Source organism: Plecotus auritus (assembly GCF_963455305.1).
Source record: "Plecotus auritus genome assembly, chromosome: 8".
NCBI classification, from domain to species: Eukaryota; Metazoa; Chordata; class Mammalia; order Chiroptera; family Vespertilionidae; genus Plecotus; species Plecotus auritus.
Window position 1 is genome coordinate 7,992,643 of NC_137782.1, and position 27,839 is coordinate 8,020,481.

General features: G+C 42.3%; 1 protein-coding gene across 2 annotated transcripts in view; it reads left to right on the plus strand.

Annotated features, from left to right (window-relative positions):
• The first annotated feature begins 1,693 nt into the window (after nucleotides 1-1,693).
• The window catches only part of MBD2 (methyl-CpG binding domain protein 2), a 48,976-nt gene continuing 22,830 nt past the window's right edge, over nucleotides 1,694-27,839 (plus strand). The window contains exons 1-2 of one of the 2 annotated variants that reach the window (XM_080683250.1): nucleotides 1,694-2,312; nucleotides 20,396-20,555. In XM_080683250.1, coding sequence (XP_080539376.1) covers nucleotides 1,777-2,312; nucleotides 20,396-20,555 — 696 coding nt within the window. In that variant the 5' untranslated portion in view covers nucleotides 1,694-1,776. The remainder of the gene's footprint in view (nucleotides 2,313-20,395; nucleotides 20,556-27,839) is intronic. The other variant, XR_013961372.1, reaches the window with a different exon arrangement.

Sequence of the window (27,839 nt, forward strand, 5' to 3'; positions counted from 1 at the left end):
TCAGGTGTGATAAATCAAAGCCCTTTCTCTTACAGAGGGTTTGCCATCTAAACTTCAATCTCATATTTCTCAGACTTTTACTCCTTCACCTGAGCCTTAATGTAGGTGTTCCTTAAGATTCAGTTATTGATGCTTTTTTCTTTTCTTCTTTCTTTTTTTCTTCTTCAACTGTCACTTTCACAAGGTGACTTCTAGATGCATGTCGTCTCCACAACTGACCTCTCTCCTGAGAAAACTTGACTTTTCAACTCTTTGCCGGACACATTTCTAGATAGATTTCCAAAAGTGTATTTCAAGTTATGGACATCAAAAAAGTGTAAGGTTAGGCTCAGAGACAGACACGTTTGTGTGGATGAGTTGGTGTTTGCACGTATTGCAAAGGCAAATCAAATAAATTTTTTCATTATTTTGTATTGATCAATTTTTTTCTATACATTAAACTTGGCCCCCAACTTTTAGGTTCTGTGTGTACAAAAACTGAAAATAACTTATTACCGATCTGATAAAATGTATTTTACATGTTTCAGTCTTCCAAACACTTCATAATATATCACCTTGGATTTCGATAACATATTTCTATAAATGCTAGACGACAAGTAGAAAATTGTGCTTCTCTAAAATTTAAATCAGTTTCTTTAAAAAATATTTTTATTGATTTCAGAGAGGAAGGAAGAGGGAGATAGAAACATCAATGATGAGAGAGACTCATTGATCGGCTGCCTCCTGCACGCCCCATATTGGGGATGGAGCCAGCAACCTGGGCATGTGCCTTGACAGGGAATCAACCGTGACCTCCTGGTGCACAGGTAGATGCTCAACCACTGAGCCAGGCTGGCTGGGCCAAATCAGTTTCAAATCAACTTGGCATTATTCATTAAAATCACTTATGAATGAGTGGGCAGGTCTAAATAAATTCCACACAGATTCCTAAAAGTTTGTGACAATGGGTTAACTTTCAACATAAGGGAGTGTTTACCAAGTCAAAGGCCACTGATATTTGCCAAAGGCCATTAGTCGAGGAAGTCCAAATTAAGAAAAGCTCCTGAAATTTGGTAAATTCTAGATGGATTCAGGGATTCTGGTCTTTCAAAGGAGAATTTTGAGTTAAAGCACGTACATCTGGAGTTAATGTTCCAAATTATCATTTTCCTACATACATTCAGACTTACTAAGTTCTAGGAGGACCATCAGTCAGACTTTGCAGGATAGCGATTCTAAAGGGACACGGACTCACTCCTTCAACCAGAGCTTGCTGCTGGCAAGCTCTGATGCAGAGAGATAAGAAAGGGCATCTGTTATCCTGTCAAATGAATAATCGAATTAGTGAATATAAAATATGAGACATAGCTTGTTTGTTGTTCAGTAATTGGAAAGCAAGCGCGGGTAAAATCACCCAGTGGGAGGTCAGTCCTCTTTGAAGCACACAGCCCCCGCATCACCTCTGACATCCCTCCAACAGGGACTCCGGGACGACCCGCCTTCCGGGATCCGCGCGCGGGGCGGGGCAAGAGCCGGAAGGGCGAGGCCGGGGGCGGAGCGAGTGAATTGGGGGCGTGGCCTCCAGGGGGCGGAGACAAGATGGCCGCCCAGAGCGCTTGGAGGACCTAAGGGGCGGTGGCCGGGGCCACGCCCCGGGCGGGAGGGCCTCTCTGTGCGCGTCCGCTCTATGATGCTTGCGCGCGTCCCCCGCGCGCCGCTCTGCGGGCGGGGCGGGTCTCCGGGATTCCAAGGGCTCGGTTACGGAAGAAGCGCAGCGCCGGCTGGGGAGGGGGCTGGATGCGCGCGCACCCGGGGGGAGGCCGCTGCTGCCCGGAGCAGGAGGAGGGGGAGAGCGCGGCGGGCGGCAGCGGCGCTGGCGGCGACTCCGCCATAGAGCAGGGGGGCCAGGGCAGCGCGCTCGCCCCGTCCCCGGTGAGCGGCGTGCGCAGGGAAGTCGCTCGGGGCGGCGGCCGTGGCCGGGGGCGGTGGAAGCAGGCGGGCCGGGGCGGCGGCGTCTGTGGCCGTGGCCGGGGCCGTGGCCGGGGACGGGGACGGGGCCGTGGCCGGGGACGGGGCCGCGGCCGTCCCCCGAGTGGCGGCAGCGGCCTTGGCGGCGACGGCGTCTGCGGCGGCGGCAGCGGTGGCGGCGGCGCCCCCCGGCGGGAGCCGGTCCCTTTCCCGTCGGGGAGCGCGGGACCGGGGCCCAGGGGACCCCGGGCCACGGAGAGCGGGAAGAGGATGGACTGCCCGGCCCTCCCCCCCGGATGGAAGAAGGAGGAAGTGATCCGAAAATCTGGGCTCAGTGCCGGCAAGAGCGATGTCTACTACTTCAGGTACCGCCCTGGGGGGCGGGGGGGTCAGGCCGGGGTCGAGGGTCAAGCGCTGCCCTAGGCGGGGGTAGTCCAGCTGAGAGCTGGGGTGTCCGAGGGAAGCGGCACAGCCTGGCTGGCCTGGTAGGAGAAGGTGCCTGAGCCCGTGGGTGGGCGTTGAGGCCGGTGCAGTGACAGGCACAGGGTCTGACTGGTGAGAGCCCAGAGCCGGGCATCTGCGGTTGAAGGTGCTGGAGACAGTCGTTTGTGAAGCAAGGGTTCCTCTGGCAGCGCTGCTCAGCCACTGAAGGGTTAAAAGGAGGTGCAATTCATCGAAACTGTAAAACCCAGTCACTGTTGGCTCCTCTCCCAGCCCGTCGCAGACTCATCATCATCGCAGGAGCGTTTAATCACGCACATGTGCAGGAACGAGCCACCTACGGTAGCGAGGTTTCGGTTACGTGGTGGGGTCCAGGGAAGTGTCATTTAAAGCGCCTGACCGCACTTTCGCTGTTGCAGAACTTACACTCTTCTGAAAACTAAGCACTGTAATAAGCAGTTAGACTCCTAGACCCAAATTAGTCTCCCCGGGTGGGGGGGGCATTTGTCAATGTCTGGGGACATTTTTGATGGTCACCCCTTGGAAGGGGCAGCAGCTGGCATCTAGTGGGTCGAGGCCAGGATGGTGCTAAATATTCTACAATACACAGGATTTGCCCCCACGAGAAAGAATGATCTGGCCCCACGTGACACGAGTGCCACGGTTGAGAACCCCTGGTCCCAGTGATTAAGGTTTTCAGCTCGATGTGGTCTTGCAGCCCCTGGTCCTGCTGTCCATGTCATTAGTTTGGATGAGCCAGTAAGATCAGGAAGATGCCTGTGGCTGTTGATTCCAGTGGAATTTTCTTATCAACCAATTTGCTAACATTTCTTATGAATCTCCCCATTTACAGAACAAAGTAGGAGCATGTTCTCTTCAGTGGCTTGCAGGCTGATGGAATCATTTTTCAGGAAATAATATTTGGGTGTTATTGTCAGCCATTTGGCCATTAGACTAATATTTTGAAGGATTTCCATTCTTTCTGACCTCCAGTTGGTTAATACATTACCCCTGGGAAAATATATTAAAGTGTATGTGTATATGAATTGCAAATACTCTTAAATAGATTTAAGAGGTTAACAACTATACACATGTGTATGGGTATATACATACATGCACACAAGAATGTGATCACTACTGGTATAACATGTAAATACGTTATTTCTGATAGTTGCTCAAGTATATGGATGAGTAGTTTCAGTAAATGTATGTATCTCTTCAAGTAAAAAAATTAAATGAAAGTGGTGTTTTATTAGAACTGTTTTTGTCAGTTTATTTGAGACCACTTATCTTGATATCGTAAAAGGTAAAATGAAAAACTTAAACATACAAAGATGGTTATCTTGTTTTGTATTTTCCCATCGTTAAATATTAAGTGTACTTGAATAATACTAAGAAAGTTATTGTGGAACAAGTTCTTACTCCTCTCAAGTTCACTTGTTTCTTGTAGGGATATTCACATTGTTCCCTTTGGCATATTCTTTCATTAACAGCTCCTTCTGTTTTTCTAAGCAGGTGGTATGCAAAGCCTTCTTTCCGTGAACTTGAGGGATAGGAGACTAGTCTATCCTCAGTAGAGCATATTAAACTCTGTGATGTTTCTCCTGGGATATGATTTGTTTGGCTTTGAGATGACGTATTTGTTGAAACTTAACTTTTGGTTATTGCAAGGTTTTGTTTTTTGTTTTCCTTGCAGTAGTTAGGAAAATTATTTCAGAAAGGTAGATTGCTGTGTTCTCATTTGTGGTCACTTAATATATTTTGAACGTGTTGTAAATTAAAAAAATAGATTTTTATTGATTTCAGAGAGGAAGGGAGAGAGAGAGAAACATCAATGATGAAAGAGAATTATTAATCGACTGCCTCCTGCATGCCGCGACAGGGGATTGAGCCTGAAATCCAGGCATGTGCCCTGACTGGGAATCGAACTGTGACCTCCTGGTTCATAGGTCGATGCTCAGCCACTGAGCCATCCTGGTCTGGCGATGTGTGTAAATTTTTGATGTTTACTTTTTTTACACAAACTCAGTAGATACTTTATGGTGGAAAACGGATATAATTTAAAACAACTTTTCAAACATTCATCGAAGACAAATCACAAACCAGTATAGTGAGAATTGTTCTTTTTATGAGACAATACAACATAATATGCTTTTTACTTGTTCATGCAAAATTAAAGGACACATTGCCCAGATTTGTGCCACATGTTCTTGGTTCAGGGCTGGAAGGAGTGTTGGCTGTTCACTACCTACACAGTGTTGGTTCCTAGGCAGGATTGTAACACCCAGTCTTCATTTCCTTCTGAGAGGTTCAGTTCTGAGGAAGGAGGACACGTGTGGTCTGTGATACTGACTTCCACTTTCAGTGATGAATGTTGAAGGTCACCTACTTGTAGCAAAGGTGACCACATTATTTTTCAATCCGCAGAGTCACGGCTTTGCATATTACCATTCCTGTATACACCCGACCCGTTAAAAACCAGTAGCTCAAGACACCCACCATATCGTCAATAGGTGGTTAAGCGTTCACTCTCCCGTTGGCCATGTGAACACCTGCACCACGTTGTTCACACCGATTCTAATAATGCTAACTCCTGAATTAGCCTGCCCCTGGGGAGATTAATTTAGAGAAATCTGCGTCTGTTAACGCAGGGTGTGTCTTAGCACTTATTAATTGGACTTAAGCTCATCAAGAAAGCCTCACATTTTGGTAGAATGGTATTTTGGCTTCCTGAGACTGCCAAGTTCTAATAGGAAGGTGTGCCTCCGGTTGCCAGTTAAGCAGTATAATTATGCCTCCTGTCAGGACTACTGATAGTATAGTGGCAGTTCATATATTATCATCCAAAGTTTGTTTTTAAAAAGGGTGTGGTTTGATAAAGTGTTGGATCCACTGGTATAGTTTCCGAAAAAGTTCGTAGCCATTATGTGAACTCAAGATTTGAACCATCATTTTTACTGGGAATAGAACCCGAGACCCTTTGGTGCTCGGCCGACACTGTAACCACTGGCCCACACTGGCCAGGGCTCTTGACTTTTGCTTCTACCTGGGTTAAACATCTGGGAGTCATGGGCAACTGTTACAGCTGCTGCCATAATGTATCATCGGGTTGGATATTGGAAACATAATAGTAAACATTTTGACTCTTATCAAAATTATAATGTATTCACACCTGCTCACTTCTCTCAAAAGAAAAGACAATGGAACTAGAGAACAATTAAAACAAAACAAAACAAAATAAAATAATTACAGGGAGCCAGGTGCATGAAGAGAGACTAAAGATTTCATCTTGATCTGGAGAGAAGAGGACTTGGACACAATATAATTGAGGTCTATAAATCATGAGATAGATGATGAAAGTAGGAGTCTCTAGGGCAGTGGTTCTCAACCTTTCTAACGCCGCGACCCTTTAATGTAGCTCCTCATGTTGTGGTGACCCCCAACCATAACATTATTTTCGTTGCTACTTCGTAACTGTCATTTTGCTACTGTTATGAATTGTAATGTAAATATCTGTGTTTTCCGTTGGTCTTAGGCGACCCTGCTAGCGGCTCTCAACCAGCGGTTGCAGGTTGAGAACCGCTGCTGTAGAGCCTAAGACCAGTGGTCGGCAAACTCATTAGGTAACAGAGCGGCAAACCGCAGCTTGTGAGCCGCAGTTTGCCGACTACTGCCTAAGACCATCAGAAAACACAGGTATTTACATTACGATTCATTAACAGTAGCAAAATGACAGTTATGAAGTAGCAACGAAAATAATTTTGTGGTTGGGGTCACCACAACATGAGGAGCTGTATGAAAGGGTCGTGGCGTTAGGAAGGTTGGGGACCACTGCCCTAGGGAAATAAGAGGTCTGGGGTTGGTATTCTAACTGCACTTCCTAGTGGCGCAGCCTTGAGTTTGTCACGTACACTTCCCAGGGTGGTAGTTTGTTTCCCCCTTTGTAAAGTGGGTATGGTTGGACCTCTACCTGTGTTCTAAGGATTCAGTTCTAGAACGTTAAAATCAATACATAGAGCTCTTGAAGCTTTAGATATATTTAAGGACCAATTAAGGAAAATGATTCAGTAACTCAAGATTTATGGGTTGAATATATGTAAACAGGTTTGAAAAAAATGTATAGTAATGTCCTGGTGGGGTAGCTCATTTGATTAGAGCGTCATCTCGATATGCAAGGTTGCAGGTTCAGTGACTAGCCAGGGCACATATAAAAAGCAACCAGTGAATGCATAAATAAGTGGACCAGCAAAATGATCTCTCTCTCTCCCTCTCTCCCCCCTCCCTCCCTCCTTCCCCCTCCCACTGTAAAATCTAAATAGAATACAATCTAAAAATAAAAAGTGTATAGTAAAAGTTGTAAAACAAAATCTCGTTTGTTACTGAAGGCTGGTACGGTGCTTTAAGGGCGTGATTTCTGAATCATTGAGAATTTCAAAGTTCAGCATTCCCCTTCCCCCTTTTTTTGTCTTAAAAAAACAACAGCTCATGTAGTCTTTGTTGGAAAAAAACTAGCTGAATAAATCAGGGAGAGATCCATTGCCACAGTTCTTAAATATTAAAATGTCTGACTTTCAATAAACGGTTCTTCCAATAATATATATTTTTGGATCATCTGTGTGGTTAAACCTGGTGTCCCCTGTATTACTCTCATGTTCATTTTCATAGAATCTCTGGCTTTCTCACAAATCTACCCCCCCCCCATGCACAGTGCTGAATACACAGATGCTAAGTAAGTGTTTACCAATTGATATGACAGCTAAAATTTTGTAAAAGAAGTCTTAAATGGCTTCTTAGCCGTTGTTTTATATTATCTGTGGTGACGTGCTAGGATGGAATAGATTGAGATATTTTACTAAGTCCATTCATTTTCAGTTTTCTAATTTTTATCATGTTCAGGATATCATAGAAGGACAGAGAGCTTTTTTCTTTTTTAATGTTAGAGATACAGCTTTTTAAACAAAATATTTTTATTGATTTCAGAGAGGAAGGGAGAGGGAGAGAAAGATAGAAATATTAATGATGAGAGAGAATCATTGATTGACTGTCTCCTGCACACCCCCTACTGGGGATCAAATCTGCAACCTGGGTATGTGCTCTTGATCAGAATCAAACCTGGGACCCTTCAGTCCGCAGGCTGACGCTCTATCCACTGAGCCAAACCAGCTAGGGCAGAGATACAGCTTTTAAAAAATATGAGAGATTTAGTCTCTCTTCATAACAAATAAGATGCTTATCAGAGATATAGTGAAAATGGTAGAAAAGATACTCATAAGGCACAGACACAGTAAGAAGTCAACATTCAAATTTTACTGACTATATAGTGTAGGTAGTATATAGGATTTGGTATATAGTATATAGTATATAGTATATAGCATAGGGTCTTATGTACCTTAATTTTATGTGTATGCAGTGTCACAGCTCTCATAACTTTGGCAGCTGTTAGTATTATTTTGCTAAATGCTTTTTGTTATTATCTTATTAGATCCTTATAGCCCTATGAAGCATAGTACAGTTATCTCCATTTTACATATGGGGAGTTAGGATGGGGCAGTGAAGGAGTATGCTCGAGGTTGAACTGCTGCTTAGTGCAGAGTTCGAATCCTGATGCAGGTGGTTTAACTCCAGAACTCTTACCCACCCTGTTCTGCAGCCTCCAATAGAGCTCCCTACTCATCTTCTCAAATATTGCAACATCTCGTGCATAATCCGCTTGGGATACTACTCAAATAATGTAATTATGTATTATTATTATACTTGCAGCTTAAAGTTGTCAAAGGGTAAATTTTAAATCCTATTTGGCAGTGAAGCCATTGGACCAAAAGATGATCTAGCAGTGTAATATTGGAGGGGGAAAATTACCATTAATTAAAGCAGTTTCATTGTGGGTAATAGAAGTGGTCATTTTTGTTTAGAAATGTTTCCCTTTTTCTCTCCCTGCCCCCTTTTCACATATTTAACTGGGCTGACCCTGTAATTTCTCAGATGTTCAGATAGGCAACACATTTCCTAAGGAGCAAGCAAGCCATAGGTCTTCATTTAAAGCGTTCACTGAAATTAGGTGAGGTCAGTTGTAACTCGCAAGCGAAATGTAGCGTATTTAGAAAGGTTTATATGGTTCCTGCAAAAACGCATGCTTCTTTCAGAGTTGAGATACAGTTGAAATAGACCTTGCAGACCAAAAACCTTTTAGTTGGAAAAAGGAAAGAAATGCAATATTAAGCATTTATTGCATAATTGAAAGTTTGACTTGCTTTTAGTTTTTTTTTTTCTTTCTTGATATTGCCTGTTTAAAGCCTGGGCCCCTAAATAAAAGACAGATAAGTCTGGTGGAAATTGTGCTCTGATAACTCTCTCTTAGCAGTACCATTACATCATTTAGTCATGTGCCGGAGAAATTTTTGTTAGGGAGCAGCATTGCCATCTGTCCTACATCTGAGTTTTAGAATCTGTCACGCAGTCTTACCTGCCATGACTCCCACCACAATACCTGCCGCAGAGGAACTATGGCGCTTAAAAGGAACTGACACGCTCTAAAAATAATCTCCAACAAAACTGACAGATGATATTTTCAAATTGCTTTAAACATTCCATTTGTGAGACAGTCATAATTTGGTTTTAATTAATGGAACAGAAACAGGTGATTTGCAAGGGAAGTGATACTTTTTTTTTTTTTTTAATATATTTTATTGATATTTCACAGAGAGGAAGGGAGAGGGATAGAGAGCCAGAAACATCGATGAGAGAGAAACATCGATCAGCCGCCTCCCGCACACCTCACACTGAGGATGTGCCCGCAACCAAGGTACATGCCCCTGACCGGAATCGAACCCGGGACCCTTCAGTCCGCAGGCCGACGCTCTATCCACTGAGCCAAACCGGTCTCGGCGAAGTGATACTTTTTTAAAAAAGATTTTATAGAGGGACTAATAGAAAATTCATAACCTTTTATCCCGTGTTTGAGATGTTTTCAGACTTGCATGAGGAATTAGAAATAAATCATCAACTCCCATTTCATGAATTTACTGTTTGGCTAGGAATAGTCATGCACTTTTCAGCTCCTGTTTATTGATCTTTTGTTGCTCTTTGCCACTTCCACTAAGATGTGGCTAGGCAAGTTGTAAAATGAAGTATTACTTAATTTCATCAGAAATTCAAAAAACTAAAACTTCCCAAGGAAGGCAAATGAAAGTATGGGATAGAATGAAATTTGAATAATATCTGTGGATCTTATGATTTTGCCTTGTCTTGTAATTTAAACTCAAACTAATTTGTTTGGGAACTTGATTACATAAGCTGTGTATGAATATAAGTAATACCAAATGTAATTTAAAATTAGATTTTAAAATTGAGCACTTAACATTTGTCAGGAACAATTGTGAGTGATTTGTAAATGTGAGGAAGAACATCATTCTCTCAAAGATTTTTGAATAATGTATCTTGATATTTTTTCCTTGTTCTTTTTATGGTGGAAGAATCCATAGATTAAGGCAAGGATGAATGTCCTTAATATTCTTTTTAACATGTGTGCAATGATGCATGCATTTCTTTAAAAAGGCCTATCTTGGAAGCCCCTAGCCTCTTTTTTTTTGAATATATAGTTTGTTTTGGGGGTATATTTAGCTATCTATTTTTTATGATGGAAAAGTTCAAACGTATGCAGAAGCAAAAGTAGATGGAAAAGTGTAATGAACCCCCCCTGTGCTGAAAAGTAGATGGGAAAGTGTAATGAATCCCCCTGTGCTGAGAAGTAGATGGGAAAGTGTAATGAACCCCCTAGGTGGTCATCAACCAGTTGAGCACATGAATGAACAACTTCTGGCCAATCTTGTTTCATCAATGCCGCCCCCCCCCCATTTTATTTTGAAACCATTCCCAGACATATTTAACTTCTGACTTTTCCACAGCAATGTCCATTCCCCAGTTTAACCAAAACAACCAGTGTTTTTTTTTCTCTTTGTTCAGAAAGTGAGTGTACTTCTGAACAAGGAAGATTAAAAAAAAGAAAAGAAAAGAAAGTGCCTTAAGGCAGTGGTCAAGATAGGTAGAATTCTAAGGTCTTTTACCACTGTTTAAAATTGTGTGGTGATTCCTTAAACGTGTATGTTAAAGGGAAAAATGGAATGCTCTTACATTTTATTAGTACCCAAATTGTAAACAGTTTTTTCCTTATTGATGCTTAAAAAAAATAATTCTCCCTCCTACTCCTCCCTCTCACCCCCCCTCCCCACTGCTAAAGAAATTCTATTTAAAAAAATTATTGATTTTAGAGAGAGCGAGAAGAAGGGACAGAGAGATTCAGGGAGACATTGCCTTGTTGCTCCACCCATCCCTGCAGTCATTGGTGGATTCTTGCATGTGTCCTGACCAACCCCACCTGGTGTAAGGGGACGATGCTCCAACCAACCGAGCTAACCGGCCTGGGCTAAAGAAATTATTTATTGCTCAGATTACTTGCCCAAACTCATCATAATTGTAAAAAGAACTTTCCAGTTTTCAGAGGAAATATTCAGCTTGCACACTTTAATATTTATATTTCAAACATTATAGGAAATTTCAAACACATATGTGAAAGAGGAAATCACGTTAGAAACTACCAAGTACCCAGGACAACAGTTGTCCATCCTGTTTCATTCATACCTCCGTCTGCTACTCCTGACTCAGTCTTCATTATTTTGAAGAAAATTTGACATCATTTCATTCATAAACAATGACTTCAGTGTGCTATTTGTGAAGATAAGATTTAAACTTGTGGACGTTTTATAACCATACAGAACTCAGTATTTTGAAACTATGATATAAGAGATGCCAACAGGTAAGTCATAATTATTTGCCTGATTAAGAGAGTAAGCTGTATGGTTTCGTTCAGGCTTATGGAAGAGGAATAGGTGGATTGGTATTTCTGGTCTCTTTGGGGCTTTGGGGTCATGCATTAGGGACCAGGTCAGATCCATGGTTCACAAAGGGCTGAAGAGGGAAGCCATTCAGCCTGTTCAGGATAGAGTGAATAAACCAGTGTGGTTGGAGAAGAGGTCACTGGGTAAAAGGAGTGGAAAGTAGGGTTGAAAGGTTAGGAGAAGGCTAGATGGAAAAGGATCTCAAATGCAGGCCTACGATATTTGGCTCCCTTTTGCTAATGAGTTGAAGTCCATTGTGGGCTTAATCTGATAGATCATAGTGGTGTTTTAGGAAGAGCAATCTAGAGAATTTAGAATGCAAGGAGTCTTAGCAAATAGAAAATCAGCCTACCATGGTGGTTTAGACCATGATAAATAATAATAAAACCCTAATATGCAAATCGACCAGATGGTGGAATGATCGGCGGAACAACCGGTCGCTATGATGCGCACTGACCACCAGGGGGCAGACTCTCAATGCAGGAGCTGCCCTCTGGTGGTCAGTGTGCTCCCACAGGGGGAGTGCCGCTCAGCCAGAAGCCAGGCTCACGGCTGGTGAGCGCAGGGTGGTGGTGGGAGCCTCTCCTGCCTCCGCTGCAGGCAGGCGGTAAGGAGTGAGGGGTCCCGGACTGCGAGAGCCCCGGAATGTGAGAGGGATGTCTGCCTGCTGGCTTATGCCTAAGCCGGCAGGCGGACATCCCCCAAGGGGTCCCGGACTGTGAGGGGGTGCAGGCTGGGCTGAGGGACACAGTGTCTCCCCCTGCCCCCACCCCCCCAGTGTATGAATTTTGTGCACCGGGCCTCTGGTGGTAAATAACTTAGGTAGTGGTAGTGGAAAGGAAGGATGGATTCAAAGGTGATTATGGAGGAATTGGATACACTAACTGGTTAGAGATGGAGGATAATAAGTAAGATAAGAGTAGATAAAAGCGACCAGGAACAAACTATCAAGGAGGGCTCAGGATGGTTCATTTTAGGCCAGGTGTACATTTAAAGGTTGAGGGAGTGGAGAGCTGATCTGTGGATAGATTTTTCTGCATGTATGTCATGCAGTTTAAAGCAGTGGTATTCTTTAAATTAATTGGTTTGGCAGTTTTCTGAGTATATGTTTTGTATCTGAAAAGGGTTCCCAGACCTAATTCTTACGTGCATGTGGCAGCTTCCCCACACCAACAAGCAAGCCTCAGACCCCGCAGGGTGTTGAAGAATTCAACTCAATTCTGACACTGTGTGCCTGGGATAGATCCCGCAGGCTAGGGGCTCAGTCCCACGAAGCTGCCTTCCACTTCAGATGCCAGGCACAAGCCCAGGTTGTTACCTGAACTTCTGACCATCTATAAGTCCGAGGTTCCCACAACCTCCTCCTCTATTAATTCGCTAGAACGGCTCACAGAACTGAGGCAAACCCATTCATTCCCTAGATCACTGATTTATTATAAAGGTTATTAAAGGGTGCAAATCAGTAACTAGATGAGAAGATTCACAGGGGAGGTCCTGAAGGAAAGAGCTCTGTCCTGGAGCTTGGGGCGTGTGGAAGCTTTCTGATACCCCAACCTGGAACTCTTCCGGGAAGGGCTGAGGAGCTGTCCTTTCGGATGTTTAGGAAGGCTCATTACCTAGTCATAACTAAGTCATTGACCGTTGGTAGTTGATTCAACCTGCAGTCCCTCTTTCCTCCTGATGTCAAGAGGTGGGACTGAAAGTTCCTGTTCTCTAACCCAGGCGTCCTCAAACTACGGCCCGCGGCCACATGCGGCCCGCCGAGGACATTTATCTGGCCCGCCGGGTGCCGCTGCCTGTCCTGCTTAGCAGCCGACTCGTCCCGGGCCCGCAGTGCGCATAGGAATTTGTTCATAGTTTTTTTTTAAACTATAGTCCGGCCCTCCAACGGTCTGAGGGACAGTGAACTGGCCCCTGTTTAAAAAGTTTGAGGACCCCTGCTCTAACCACATGGTTGCTCCTGTTGGCAACCAGGCGCCATCCTCGAGTGGGATCCAGAAGTCACCTCAACAAAGCAAGAGACACCATTGTGGCTTCTATCACTTAGGAAATTCAAGGGATTTGGGAGCTGTGAGTCAGGGAAGGATGAAGACCACATGCATATGAAATAACAGTTATATTTCTTATAAATTGCAATATCACAGTACCTAAGTCCAAAAAGATAACTTTAATTCCAGATGTTTAGTGTTAGCTAAAATTTGATTTCTGGAGACAATTGTTATTTAATGTTAAATCTTTTTCTTTCAATACTTATTCTTGTAAGTAACAGGTAAGCTTTAACATTTAAGGAGGCAGGAAGAGATAGAAAATTGATATATCCTTATTCTCAAACTTTTCCAGTGCAGCTTTTTAAAAAAATATATTTTATTGATTTTTTACAGAGAGGAAGGGAGAGGGATAGAGAGTTAGAAACATCGATGAGAGAGCAACATCGATCAGCTGCCTCCTGCACACCTCCTACTGGGGATGTGCCCGCAACCAAGGTACATGCCCTTGACCGGAATCAAACCTGGGACCCTTCAGTCTGCAGGCCGACGCTCTATCCACTGAGCCAGACCAATTAGGGCTCCAGTGCAGCTTACAGCATTTTCAGTGTGGAGATTTTTATTCCCCACTAAGTGCTCCCTGATATTGTTGGACAGTAGGGCACCTCTGAGCATGCTCTTTATCTTACTCTCATAGGTAACCACCTGCCATCCACAGTGCTACTTGTCACTCATTGTCCAGTTCATCCTATTCCACTCAGATTATTGCCATCCCTCACAGTTCATCCGTTATAAATGCCTTTGAAGATATATTTGTGTTTGCTCAGACCTCTGGTCTCCTCATAATGGTTTGACTAAATATGATTATTCATACCAAAGTAACATGCAAAAATGTGTTCTGTTCTACTCAAGGAGTGTTTTCAGAGCGCAGTTCCACATGGAAACAGTGGGCCTTCGTAAGGGCAGTTTGTATATCCTGAACTTCCACAGCATGTTAGAGTAGCTAGCCCAGATAATTAAAGATAATTATGATTACAGGTGAATTTATAGGGTGACAGAATGTGAATACCATTAAAGTTCGGTGACCATTATCTAAGTATTACTGGTATCTCAATTAGTGTTTTTTTTTTAAATTTAAAAGCCACATGCCAAATAAAAAGTTTTTCTTTTACTCTATTATTTAGAAACCTCTAAGATAGAGTTTGGTTTAAGAAGTGCTTTAAACAGTTTAGTCAAAATGAAAACAAGCAAAGACATAGTTCAAGTGATGAAATGTTCTTACATGAACTGGAAAAATACAACTCATTGATTTTTCACTAGATTATTTTCTTCAGGGTACTTCGTGGGTAGAAGTTAAAGGTGAGATCACAAGTTGGTTCAGGATTGGCATATCTTTGGGGTAGTTGGTAGGGAATGTTTTTTGTGGTCGAAAGTGAAAATATTAGTATTTCATTACTGGGATTAGAAGTAGTCACTCTGGACGGAGAAAACTGAAAATGACTAATATCGTTCCCTAGTCTACTCGAGTTTAAAAAAAAAGTAATTTCCCTAAGTTACACTTTGATGCTCTTAGTTACGTTAAGTCCTGGTGTGCTTGAGACTGGGACCCACAGCAGCCATCTTTTAGAGTGCAGACACGTGACAATTTTGTCACTCTGGGTGCGACCAGAACTTAGATGACATACCATTTTTTTGTTTGTTCATCGAGCATTTATTTTCTCAGCCACTTCCAGGGTCATGTTGCTACTGTGCAGATGGTCTATATGTGATGGGCAGAGTTTCTGCTTAACTATTCTACTGAGGCCTCGTCTTTTCTATGATTGGCTTCATCTTCTGCAGAAGAAGGGCCCTCGTCTTAAAATCCACTGGGACAGCCAAGCTGACTTTACTTACAGCACCAAGCACAAGCGATAGCAGTTACGGAGAAGCAAATGCCTTGTACCACGATTCTGAGGGCAACAGCGTGTATGACAATACCTGTAGCTATTCAGTATACATGCTTCATAGAAGTCCATCTTTAGGATGGGGTAGGGATTGGGGGTGATTAGATCTGACTGAATACTAGTTGATATTTCTACTTTCTTTTGATATGCTAATAGTTAAAACTTGATTTCCACTATTTTCCTTCCTTATTCATTTAGTTTATCTGTAGTGTATGTCAGTTCTTTCTTACAATGCATACTTCTGTTTGATTTTTAAAATTACTAAACATAGGAACTATTTGAAGCCATACTAAATTGCTAATCTAGATCATAGACTTTTTATGAATATAGCCTCTTAACTGAGGTTTCTTTTTTTTTTTTTAAATATATTTTATTGATTTTTACAGAGAGGAAGGGAGAGGGATAGAGAGTTAGAAACATCGATGAGAGAGAAACATCGATCAACTGCCTCCTGCACACTCCCTACTGGGTATGTGCCTGCAACCAAGGTACATGCCCTTGACCAGAATCGAACCTGGGACCCTTCAGTCCTCAGGCTGACGCTCTATCCACTGAGCCAAACCGGTCAGGGCCCCAGCAGCATTTACACGCGTTTCGCACAGGGCAGGTCCTCATCTCATTGGCAAAGCAGCTGCACCTCTGAGCCGCAGCTGTGCCCCTCTCCACCTTTGCACAGAGTCCTTAGCACAGTTCTAGCACTCTGCCGGGGCAGCAGGGGCAGCAGCTTTTCTTGCAGGTGGTGCATTTGCATCCCTCGCACTTGCAGGAGCCAGTGTAGGTGCTGGAACCACCAGTAGGACAGGGGCCGGGCTCAGGGTCCATGTCCAGCGGAGTTGCTCCTAGAGAAGGTGAATTGGCTTCTCCCAGTAACTGGATGCTTAATTGTGTTCTTAAGTATCTAGATTTCCTTAATTTTGGAGAGAAGTATCTAAAACTGGGGGATCTCTGATGAGTTTTGTTCTGTAGAGGAATGTTATAGTGAGGCTCTTGTATGTAGATACTACTACATAGCAGGTAACTGGCATTTCACATGTTACATAAGGAACTACTTATCGCAGGGTTAATTTGTGAAATCAAGTCAATTGCTTCTTTAAGAAACAACATTCTAGTGGTCTCTAAGCCATATCCTAAGAATAACAGTGCTTATTTATTTTTTTGGTACAAGTTGCTACCTTAACATTTTCATCATTTAGAACATTAGTCTGTGAAAAGAAAATCCACTCTGGGACTCAGCTTTTTATTGCATTAATGAGACCTTATTAGAGAGATATCTGATTGAAAATTGTCATTTTATTTTTTTGGAGAGGTTTTTTTTTCTCGCTTCTGAGGCATACTAAATAATTTGTCAAAATCTTTTAAAAATATTTTTATTGACTTCAGAGAGGAAGGGAGAGGGAGAGAGAGATAGAAACATCAATGATGAAAGAGAATCATTGATGGGCTGCTTACTGCATGCCCCTTTCTGGGGATCGAGCCCACAACCTGAGTACGTGCCCTGACTGGGAATCAAACTGTGACTCTTGACTCATAGATTGATGTTCAACTTCTGAGTCACACCAATCAGACTGCCAAAATCTTTTTTACCAGTAATTGGTATATCTAATTATAAGGGCTACTAGAGGCCCGGTGCATGACATTCGTGCACGGAGGGTGTGTCCCTCAGCCCAGCCTGCACCCTCTCCAATCTGGGACCCCTCGAGGGATGTCCAACTGCCCGTTTAGGCCCGATCCTAAATGGGCAGTCAGACATCCCTCTCACAATCCCGGACTGCTGGCTCCCAACTGCTTGCCTGCCTGCCTTCCTGATTGCCCCTAACTGCTTCTGCCTGCCAGCCTGATCATCCCCTAACCACACCCCTGCCAGCCTGATTGATGCCTAACTGCTCCCCTGCAGGCCTGGTCACCCTAAACTGCCCTCCCCTGCAGGCCTGGTCACCCCTAACTGCCCTCCCCTGCAGGCCTGGTCACCCCTAACTGCCCTCCCCTGCAGGCCTGGTCCCCCCAACTGCTCTCCCCTGCAGGCCTGGGTCCCCCCCAACTGCCTTTCCCTGCAGGCCCGGTCGCCCCCAACTTCCCTCCTCTGCCAGCCTGGTCACCCCTAACTGCCCTCCCCTGCAGGCCTGATCACCCCCAACTGCCCTCCCTTGCAGGCCTGGTCCCTCCCAACTGCCCTCCCCTGCTGTCCTGATTGCCCACAACTGCCCTCCCTTGCAGGCCTGGTCCCTCCCAACTGCCCTCCCCTGCTGGCCATCTTGTGGTGGCCATCTTATGTCCACATGGGGGCAGGATCTTTGACCACATGCGGGCAGCCATCTTGTGTGTTGGAGTGATGGTCAATCTGCATATTACTCTTTTATTAGATAGGATAGAGGCCTGGTGCACTGGTGGGGGCCAGCTGGTTTGCCCTGAAGGGTGTCCTGGATCAGGGTGGGGGTTCCCTTGGGTCGTGGGGCGGCCTGGGCGAGGGGCCTATGGTGGTTTGCAGGCCGGCCATGCCCCCCCGGTGACTTAAGTGGAGGCCCTGGTATCTGGGATTTATTTATCTTCTAGAATTGAAACTTTGCAGCCTTGAGCTTGGCTTCCTCCATTGCCAGGAGCAACCCAAGCTTCCTGCTTGCTTCAGCTCTGTGGCCGCCGCCATTTTTGTTGGGATTTATCAATTTGCATGTTTCTCTTTTATTAGTGTAGATATTGCTATTTTAACTTAATTAAAATTAATTGTAGTTATATAAGTGACATAGTAGCAGAGAACTCTTTATCAACTTCTCAAATTAATTTGGGTCTTTAAGTAATATTTCATTTCTTATGTAGTGGAATAGATTAATCACGAAAATATTTTCCAGTTTAATTTTTTTAATTCCATGCAATATAACTTTTAAATAAACATAGAATTGGCCATTTCGGTGTATCTGCAAATGAAAGCCATATTTTTTAATGTTCAACTGATACAAGTGTTTTGCTTTCAGGAAGTTATTTTGTTTTGTACAAGCCTATATAAATTGTGTTTGAGGGTTTTAAAAGGTGGCATTGTAATTTCTGGTTGTTTGACTCATCAAGAGAATATATAGGAATTGTTATAAAGAAGTATAATGGCAAGGATAGCAGAATTATTTCTAATTAGGATTGGAGAATCACAAACAGCATTGTAGAGGAGGTGACATTGTAGTTGGGCTTGGAGGATTTAATAGTTTTATGACAGGCATTGCTTATGCTCATCCTTTCATCTGGAAAGGCATGCATATTTTCGTGACTTTGAGTTTGGAATGCAGGGTACCCAGGGCTGGTGGGAAAAGGGTCTAGGAAAAACATCTTACACAGATTGAAGGGTTTTGATGTGTTATTAAGGAGGTGAAGCTGTGTTGTCAGTGGTGAGGAGTCTGAACATTTAGAGCTTGGCCCTGGATGTGTGGCTGAGGGATGGGGCATGGTGATTACCTCTAGTTTGAGGATGAGGTGCCAGGTGGGCAGTGATGCTGCAACAGAGGGCAGGACGAGAAGGTGAAGTTGGAAGTTTGTGGTGGGCAGAGATGACTCAAGTTTTGGACAACATTGAGGGTTACAGGCTATTTTATTTTATGACACTGAGCGTATTTTGAAATCTGGATTAGAATGGGAGTTGAGGCTTCCTTATACGTAATCTTAACGTCCTCTCCTCTGCTGTGTTCTCGTCTGCTTTGTTCTATTCTGTTACTTCTGGTGGTTATCTTCATCTGTAGGCAGAATTCTATACTTTGAATTGTGTTTCAGGAATGCTTACGTCATGTGATTGTGGAAAAAGAATGTTGATCTGATCTTCCGCAGCAGAATACCAGAGTTTGTGACAAAGAGGGGTGTGTTGGTTTAGACTTGACCCGGAGAGTTTTGCTTTTCCAGGGGAATATTTTATTGCTTAGTTTTCCAGCCTTTTCTCTTTTGACTTCCTGTTGCATTATTTTTCTTCTGTAGTAGTCAGTTGGTACAAGGTTAAGTTCTAAATATAACATGTTGTCTTCGGTGAGAGGTATTGTAGAATTCTCACAATTCCCTTCTGGTTATTTGTCCCACTGATTTTAATAGTTTGTTCTAGCACATTTGGTCAGAAAATTTAGATAAGACTTTGGGGCAGTGCCACACAGGGAAAACATTTTTTAGAACATATCAGTTTAGCCTTCTCTGTAATTCTAGCACTTTTGTGATTTTCCAGCTTTGACAATATTTCTTTTTGTTGTTGTTAATCCTCTCCTGGGGATATTTTTCCCATTGGTTTTTAGAGAGAGTGGAAGGGAGGAGGGGGAGAGGCACAGAGAGCCAGCCCTTCCTTACAGTAGGGCTTTGGCTAACAAAGCTAATGTCAGCATTGTATAAATACATTGGCACATGTTTTCCTTTCAGTAGTTACTTTAGGGAGCGTTAAATATTGCCAAAATTCAAAAAAACTTTTCTATTGTAAATGTGTTCAAATTGGTAGCCCAAAGATATATGGATTCCAAGTTTTGTGTGTGTGTGTGTGTGTATATGTGTTTTTGTTGTTGTTTTTTTTGGTTAATCCTTGCCTTTCCATTGATGTTTTAGGGAGAGTGGAAGAGAGAGGGAAAGACAGAGAGAAACATCGATGTGAGAGAAATACATCCATTGGTTGCCTCTTGCACAAGCTCCAAACAGGGCCCAGGCCGGAATCGAACCCAGGACCCCGTGGTCCGCAGGCCGATGCTCTATCCACTGAGCCAAACCGGCTACGGCTGTGTATGTGTGTTTTTAACAAGGGTGTTGATTTCAAAAGAATTTGTTCTGAAGTTCTTTCTGATTACTGCTGACATTGTGTCTGTAGTATTTATAAAAAAGTAGCATTTCAAAAGTCAGTTTGGAAAACAGTTTGTGAGATTGAAGACATTTGCAGGGTGCATGTTGTGCTGTGCATGCGCTTGTGTTGGGATTCTGTCAGTGGTTGCTGAGTGAGTGACCAGAGGGGTAACCTGCAGTAACACCTGCTACTACGGTGGTGGACCTAGTGAAGTGTTACATTAGATGGCACATGATCTCTTTTTATAGCGACGTTACTGAGTTCCTTTAACACTTTCACATTTAACATGTTCAATTGTGAGGTGGTAACAGTTGGGACCAGGAAGGACAGTATGAACAAAGTTTTATGTAGGGTGTAGGGTAAATTTTGCTCTATTTTGTACAATTAACATTATCTTTCTTCTAGTCCAAGTGGTAAGAAGTTCAGAAGCAAACCTCAGTTGGCAAGGTACCTGGGAAATACTGTTGACCTCAGCAGTTTTGACTTCAGAACTGGAAAGATGATGCCTAGTAAATTACAGAAGAACAAACAGAGACTGCGGAATGATCCTCTCAATCAGAATAAGGTTGGTTAACTTACTTATGACATCTGTATTCTATTTCAAGAGCTCTCTAAAAAACTTTAAAATATAACACTGAGATTTTGATTGCATGTCCAGTTTTTTGTTTTTTCTCCTCCTGCTAAGCATTTTGACTTATAAATCTGGTTAATTTTCTGGTAGTGCAGTCCTTCCAGAGGAGCCTACGTTAATTGTACACAGTTGAAAACACATTTCAGTATCTCTCTAGGCCAGCATATATCACACTTTTCGCCCGTTGGGACTATTTACAAAATATTTCTTTAGCGATGTTAATTGTCCCTCTACCCCTCCCTCCCCCCTTAAAATAGTTCCTGTTGCCCCCAAAGAGGCAGCATTTTAATGTGGCATGTATTCTTACCATATAGTGTATAGTTACCTATTCATTTTCAGGATTATGGTTTGAGAAAGGGGAGTTTTTATTTTGACTTGTTGAAGATAATGACTTTCAGGAATGTTCTCATCCTAATACAGTGGTTAGAGATTTTCCCATTAGCTCTTATTTTTATTGAATGGTTAAGTTGATGGTTTGTAGTGTAGGAATTTAAACAAGTAGCATTTGAATTATAATGCTAATTTAGTTTTATTAATGCACCCAGTATCTTTACAAAAGCACCTTTATCCCCACCCCTCCCAAGGGCCACTAATGTTACAACCATTTTTCCTCAAAATTTCTTCCTGTAAATCCCATAGATAGATGTGTAGGTGTGTTGCCACCACCATTGTCTCACACTGACTGGAAGTGGTGAAGGGAAAGGGAGGGCTTCTCTTCCCAGGGACGTGACTGAGGTAACCCTGCATGCACTCGGGAGCCCCGAGGTGGCGTAGCAGAGGGAAGGGCTGCGGATCCAGGATCCAGGCCCGCGGATTGATGCCCTGGCGCTGCCACTTACGAGCTCACACAGACATGGGCAACTTCCTTACCCTGTGATGGCCTCAGCCTTCCCAGTCAGGTCACAGAGTCTTTCCCTTAGCATTGTGAGGGGTGAAGGGGAATTTAGATGAAAACATCTCCCCAAGTATTTGACCACGTTAGTTCCTTTGCCGCCCCCCTTGTACCTTCCCAGGCACTAAGCTACCTCAGCGAGCAGTGCTGCCTGGTGGCCAGTGTAGGAGACCTTCTGCCCCAAGCGGTTTTCCTCCTCCTCTTCCTTTTCCTAAAGGGTATGGGGCCTCGGTTTCATATCTCTCTATTCAGAAATCAGCTTACAAGTTTGTTTGCAATAGTTTCATTCCAAAAACTGTCATGGAGGTGAGACTGCAGTGCTTCCTCGTCTGTGATTACCTTGCACAGGTTCCTTGCACGGTTCCCATATGGGGCCTTGGCAGGTACCTCGTTTAGCGAGGCCCGATGGGAGGGGGAGGCTGAAATGCTGTTACTTTGGGTTGATAGGTAGGAAGGTGTTAAGATATGAGGTAGAGATAGGAGCTGAGGGAGCTCATGTTAGTAAAAGTTGGGACCTTGAGTAGTGTATAGGCAAAGCTGTGTGAGTTCAGCTTGAAGAAACCTTTATTCTAGGTTTATTTTGCTTCTTAAATATACTAAAACGGCCTTCTAAAAACTCTAACCACAGTGCTGGTATCTACTGAAGGGGCTCAAAATATTTAGGGATGATTGGACCGCTTTCAAACTCCCTTGTTGTTACCAGCATCATGGTTAAGCGACACTAAGTGAAATGTGACGATAAACTTCCTGATAGTTACGATGCACTAAAAACCGAACCTAATTCGTCTCTTTAGTTTGTGTGCTCCTTTGCACTCTAGCGCGGACTGCTCCTCCTGCACCGTGGCATGTGCTTTCAAGATTCTGCTTGCTCATGTGCTGTGTCCTCTGCTTGGAATGCGCCCCCCTCCCCCTCCACCTGGCCAGCTCCTCCTCATCCTCATCGTGGCCCAGCTCCATTGTCTCGCCTCTGTGAAGCCTGCCCTGCGCTCTCCAAGCAGAACAGCCCCTTCTTCATTGTGCCTCCCTGGTGCTTGCTGTTGTGTTTGTGGTGGTGTGTCCGCTTCACTACACTGTGAGCTCCGTGAGGGCAGGGACCATGTCTTCCTTTTGTTGTTTCTGTATGTGTCGCCCAAAACCTAGCACACGGTAGGTACTTAATACATGTTTGCTTCATGTTTATTTGACTGAATATCTACCTCATTCCACAGGTCATAGTGGTCATAAATGTTTATTGAATAAATTAATGTACTATACATTTTTTTGGAAATGCCTTTCATTGTCATTGGTTTCTGAAGATATTCTGTTAGTTTAAGGGAAAAAGACTGGACAGGATTTAGAAGTCATCAACATCAAGTCTTGAGCGGCTTTCTCAGAGCTTGCTTGAAGGGGGAAGTTACAGAACAACGCCCTGCAAAAGTAGTTTCTGTGCTGATGGGGATGTTGTACCCACCTGCCACATGTGGCTATTGCATGTTTGAAATATGGCTAGTCTGACTGACTAACTGGACTTTTGGTTTTATTTAATTAATTAAAGTTTAAATAGCCACGTATTCCTAGTGGCTACCATATTGGACAGCACAGTTCTCGAGCCTCAATAGGTACATAAGAAAAACAGAAACTTTGCTCTGAAAGCTACATATCATTTAGGCATTTTTGCAAGCTCTCGGGAGATGTTACAAGGTTTCAGAGATAGTCTCAACATTTTAAGAAGTTTGTTTCTTAAAAAGATGTTCTGTTTCTTTAAAAATTTAATTGGAGAACACTAGGATTGGATAAAGAAGAGTATATTGATTCTTAGTGCAAGATGTGTTTAAGAAGCTTGGTTTTGTTGTTAGATATTTTATTTTCATGTTTCAGATGTGTAAGCACTAAACTTGATTCCATGTGTTTCTGGCTCTTAAGAACATCAAATGTTTATCAACTAAAGCTACAAACTAATAAAATTAAAACTCCCTAACATTAATATAACATATGATGTATTTTACACATTTCTTACTATATTTGTATGGTATGGAACAAGTTATTTTTTACCTGGGCTTGTCAGTTCTACTAATACCTTGGAAAGACTCCGTTCTTTCCCTACGTTTCTCTATTCTCATCAATTTGATACATTTTGAAATAAAGAGCATCATATTCTCTTGAATGGAATTAATTATATAAGTCTGTCATTCATTTCTCAAACAATGGCAATATGCAATTGTGATTATAATTCACACAGCTTTAAATTCTGTATGGCTGTGTCCTAGGTAGTCAACCAAACGACCTAGCAGGTGCTTGTTTTGATGATCTTCCACAAAATACTAAAAATAAATTCTTGTAGAGAGTTACTATATCGTGGGGACAGTATCTGTAGTTTGAGAAACACGTGAGCTGCTGCGATGGTGGGCATCCGGTTGGGTATTGGATTCTATAGAATGGGTGCAATATGGAGGACGGATTAGGGAAAGGTGAAACGAAGTAGAGAAAGCAATTTGGGCTGATGTAGTCTAGGAAAGAGATGTCTTGAATTAATGCTATAGCAGGAGGCAAGGAAAGGTGTGGGACTCAAGAGAATTAGTGCATGTAAGTACCTGGTGAGTGGAGGAAGAAGGACTTGATGCCTGCTACAATTCTGGCTTGAGACATTTGGGGCAGTGGTAGAAATAGCTGCTGCTTACGTAGAATTTACGTCCAATGTGACTATAAGTGATAAACCTACTTTGCTAATTGTTGCCTTCCTTCTACCCCGGGAATGTAAGTTCTGAGGCAGGGATTTTGATGTTTTGTTAACCATTTGCATGCCTTAAGTGTCTGTAGACGCGAGCGGCGGACCTTTTTAAATTAAATTCAAAATACCGTGACAGGTAACTGGCTAATGACTGTATGCCCCGCATGCATGAGTGCCTGACAGATAGTAGGCACTCCGTATTTGTTCAGTGACTGAACGCAAGCTGCCTTAGCAGCAGCAGCGTTATACGTGTGTTACCTCATTTGATCTTTATGAGAATCCTACAGGTAGTTGTTGTTAATCCTCATTTACAGATGAGGAAAGTGACCTTAGGAAAATAGTCTGTTTCTCAGATTGTGGCATGACTATCTCTTGAGGGCATGTAGTATATGCAGAGCCAGAGAATCAAAATGTTACTTGGAAGTATCCGTTCCATTAGAACATTTTGGGTAGGGAGAGCAACATTTTTACATTAAAACAAACATGGCTAATGTAATTTTTTTTTTTTAAAGTACAAAATTTGCCTGAATCTTAAAGGTAAAATATGTAGATAGAATATGCACAATTCGGAACTGTTACACAGCAGCTTTATGTAAAGATAGGCTGAAAATGTGGTATTTAGAATATACAGGTTAAGCACCTGCTGTTCCAGCTGTGCTGTGTGAAAGCTTTCCCTGCTCTCACCACATGGATGGGTTTCTAGTTGTTCCGTGTCCTGAACTTTCACGTATGTACTGGCATGTTCCAGGGGACCTGGGAAGGAGCCTGGGAGAGTACAGGGCCCTTTGTGCCCAGTTCCCCTTTCACAGTCCACTTTCAGTTCTCCTGAAGGGCACATGCTCCCTTCTCACTTGTTCCCAGCACTGCCAAGGTACCACATTGTCTCCGTAAGGGACAGTGTGAAATATTGGTGTTGGTATGGAAAAATGAATGACTTGACAACAGTGAAGTCTTTCTGCTCGCACCATTCTTTGCAACAGCATTTACAGAGGACTTAACGTAGAGGCCGATGATTACAATTTTTGATGGTGCACATTTTGTCCTGTAACTCAAAAGAAGTTCAAAAGAATTGAGTGACAGGAGAAAAGTCATTCTATTTCCTCATTTATGTGAACAAGAATTCTTAGTGGTACATTAAAAAAAGAAGACTATAAATAGAATTGACACCAACTCTTGACCCATTTTAGCAATTAGTAATACTCATTCAAGGCCATGAAGTTATTTTTAAATAACTTCTTAATATATTTATTTGATTTTTCATCTCTTATGTTTAATAATTATTTGTTAAAATGTAATTTATCGTTTTTGGTCAGTACTATACAAGTAATTGTAATAAGCCAGAATAGATTTATTTATTTTTATCATTAAGAGCTCTATGGTCACAGAAAGTTAAAAGAAATAATTTCATGAGATAAATGATCAATTAAAGGTTTTCAAATTTAAAATAGGAAATAACACTGGGAATGGAATTATTCAAAGAGAAAAAGGAGGGAAATAAAATATGTAACTTCAGCTTGTCCATGTATAAATGGGTTGATGGTGGGACTATTTAGATTATGTTGAGTATATTTTAAAGTGATGTAACAGTTTATTAAAGTGTCAGTGATTAAATACTCTAGTAAGTGGATCCTTTGAAACCATTTCCATTAAAATATGAAATATTCTTGATGTCAACTTTAAAATGTAGGTGGTGTATATATATTTTCAAAACAGTTTTAGGGATTAGGAATGAAAAAAAAAGTGCACTCCTCACCCATCTCTTTGGTTAGCCTGTTTTCTAGCCTTAATCTAGGGAACAGAAAGGCTGCACGCTGGTTTGGTCCCTTTCAGAATCACCTCCACTGTGTTGTCCTTTAAATGTTCTTTTCTTGGTTTTATGGAAGGTCATTGAGGAAAGAAAAAGCATTTGAAATCTGCTTAATATTTGTTGTGATGTCAAGTGCCTTTAATTTTTTTCTAGATTTAATATCAGGACAGCTTTTGTTTTCTTCATTAATTGGTATACTTCCTCCTCTAATCATGATATCTATATAATTTAATCTCTTTTCACCCAGGCCCCAAAAAACACACGTCCCTATTTGATGCTCAGCTCTAGTGTCAATTACTGTTAACCTTTTCAAAAGGAAATTTTACTCCTTGTCCTTGATTTTCTATTTTTAGAAATTAATGTTTGCATATTTGTTCTTTCTGAGTGTAAAAGAGACATCTCAAGATATTTCTTGGAAATAGATGAAGTAAAAGATTTTAAAAAATGATATTCTTGGCACCTAGGGCAATAGAATAGACCCTCAAAATTATTTGAGTTTTTTGAGTACTTCCAGCCTAATATGCACATTATTGTAAAATACATTAAACTTTGATTAGAGGGCTGGTCAGTATACTCAGAAAATTTATTATAGGTTAGAAACTTTTAGTTCTAACATTAAAATGTGATTTTGCCAGTTTAATTTTGTAATTTAAGGAACTTCTTTTTCTTCTATTGAAAGGGAAGATTTCAAATACATGCACGAATAGTTTTAATCTTTATCCCATCAAAAAAAGTGTTGCCCTGGACATGTTTCTCAGTGGTTAGAGTGCACTCAGCTCCCCCTCAGCTCCCCATCCCCAGGGTCAAGGGCACGTACTTGGATTGCAAGTTCAGTCTGTAGCCTGACTGGTGCCCTGGGGAAGGCAACCAATTGAGGTGTTTCTCTCACATCAGTCTCTCTCTCTCTCTCCCTCTCTCTCTCTCTCTCTCTCCCCCTCTCCCCCCCCCCTCCCTCCCTCCTTCCCTCCCTCCCTCCCTCCCTCCCTTCCACTCTCTCTAAAAATCAGTGAAAAATATATCCTCAGATGAGAATCAAAAAACAGCGTGCGCGCGCACACACACAAAACCACCCACAAATAGGTGTTTGTTTTATAGCTCCTGAATTTATAGCAGATTGGTAGTTCTCAAAATTCAGACACACAACTGGGCATGAATTAAAAGTGACTCTGGCAGTCCTGAGGAGAGAGTGGTAATAAAATGTACTGATTTGTGAGTTTCTGGGAAAACCAGTTAGTCCAGCTTTCCAGATTACATGAGACTGTTTTGGAATACAAAATTAATTAGTAAAAAATTCTGTCTTCAGAGCTTTGAAGGCCAATTAAAAGGAGAAAAAAATAATAAAAAACAGAAGATCAAGAGGAAAGTAATAGCACACTCTTGAGTAATCTTATTCATGCCACTGGGAATGAATTGTCTGTCTCAATGTTAGACAGTAGAAGTTAATTGTATATTCTGAATATTTTTAGCCAGCTTTTCTAATTTTTACTTATTGAATAAAAAACATGAGTTAATAAAAAAAAAAGATCAGTCTTACTATTGTAGCACCAGTAGTTTTACATTGCATGCTTCCTTCCAGCCTGGATTCAGAATGCATAGTTTGGGGTAGTCTTTGCTGCCTCCAGTCATCCTTTGTAACAATGAGAATCCTACTGGCTTGACCTTGTTTGCTCATACAATTGAGGTATACGTCTGTGTCCACTGATGCCATCTTTGTTCCAATATGAGCAGACTATATGTTTTTTATGAAAGAACAATAACAAAACCAAAGGTATTGTTTAGTGATATATACTAATTATAACCAATTAGTGGCAG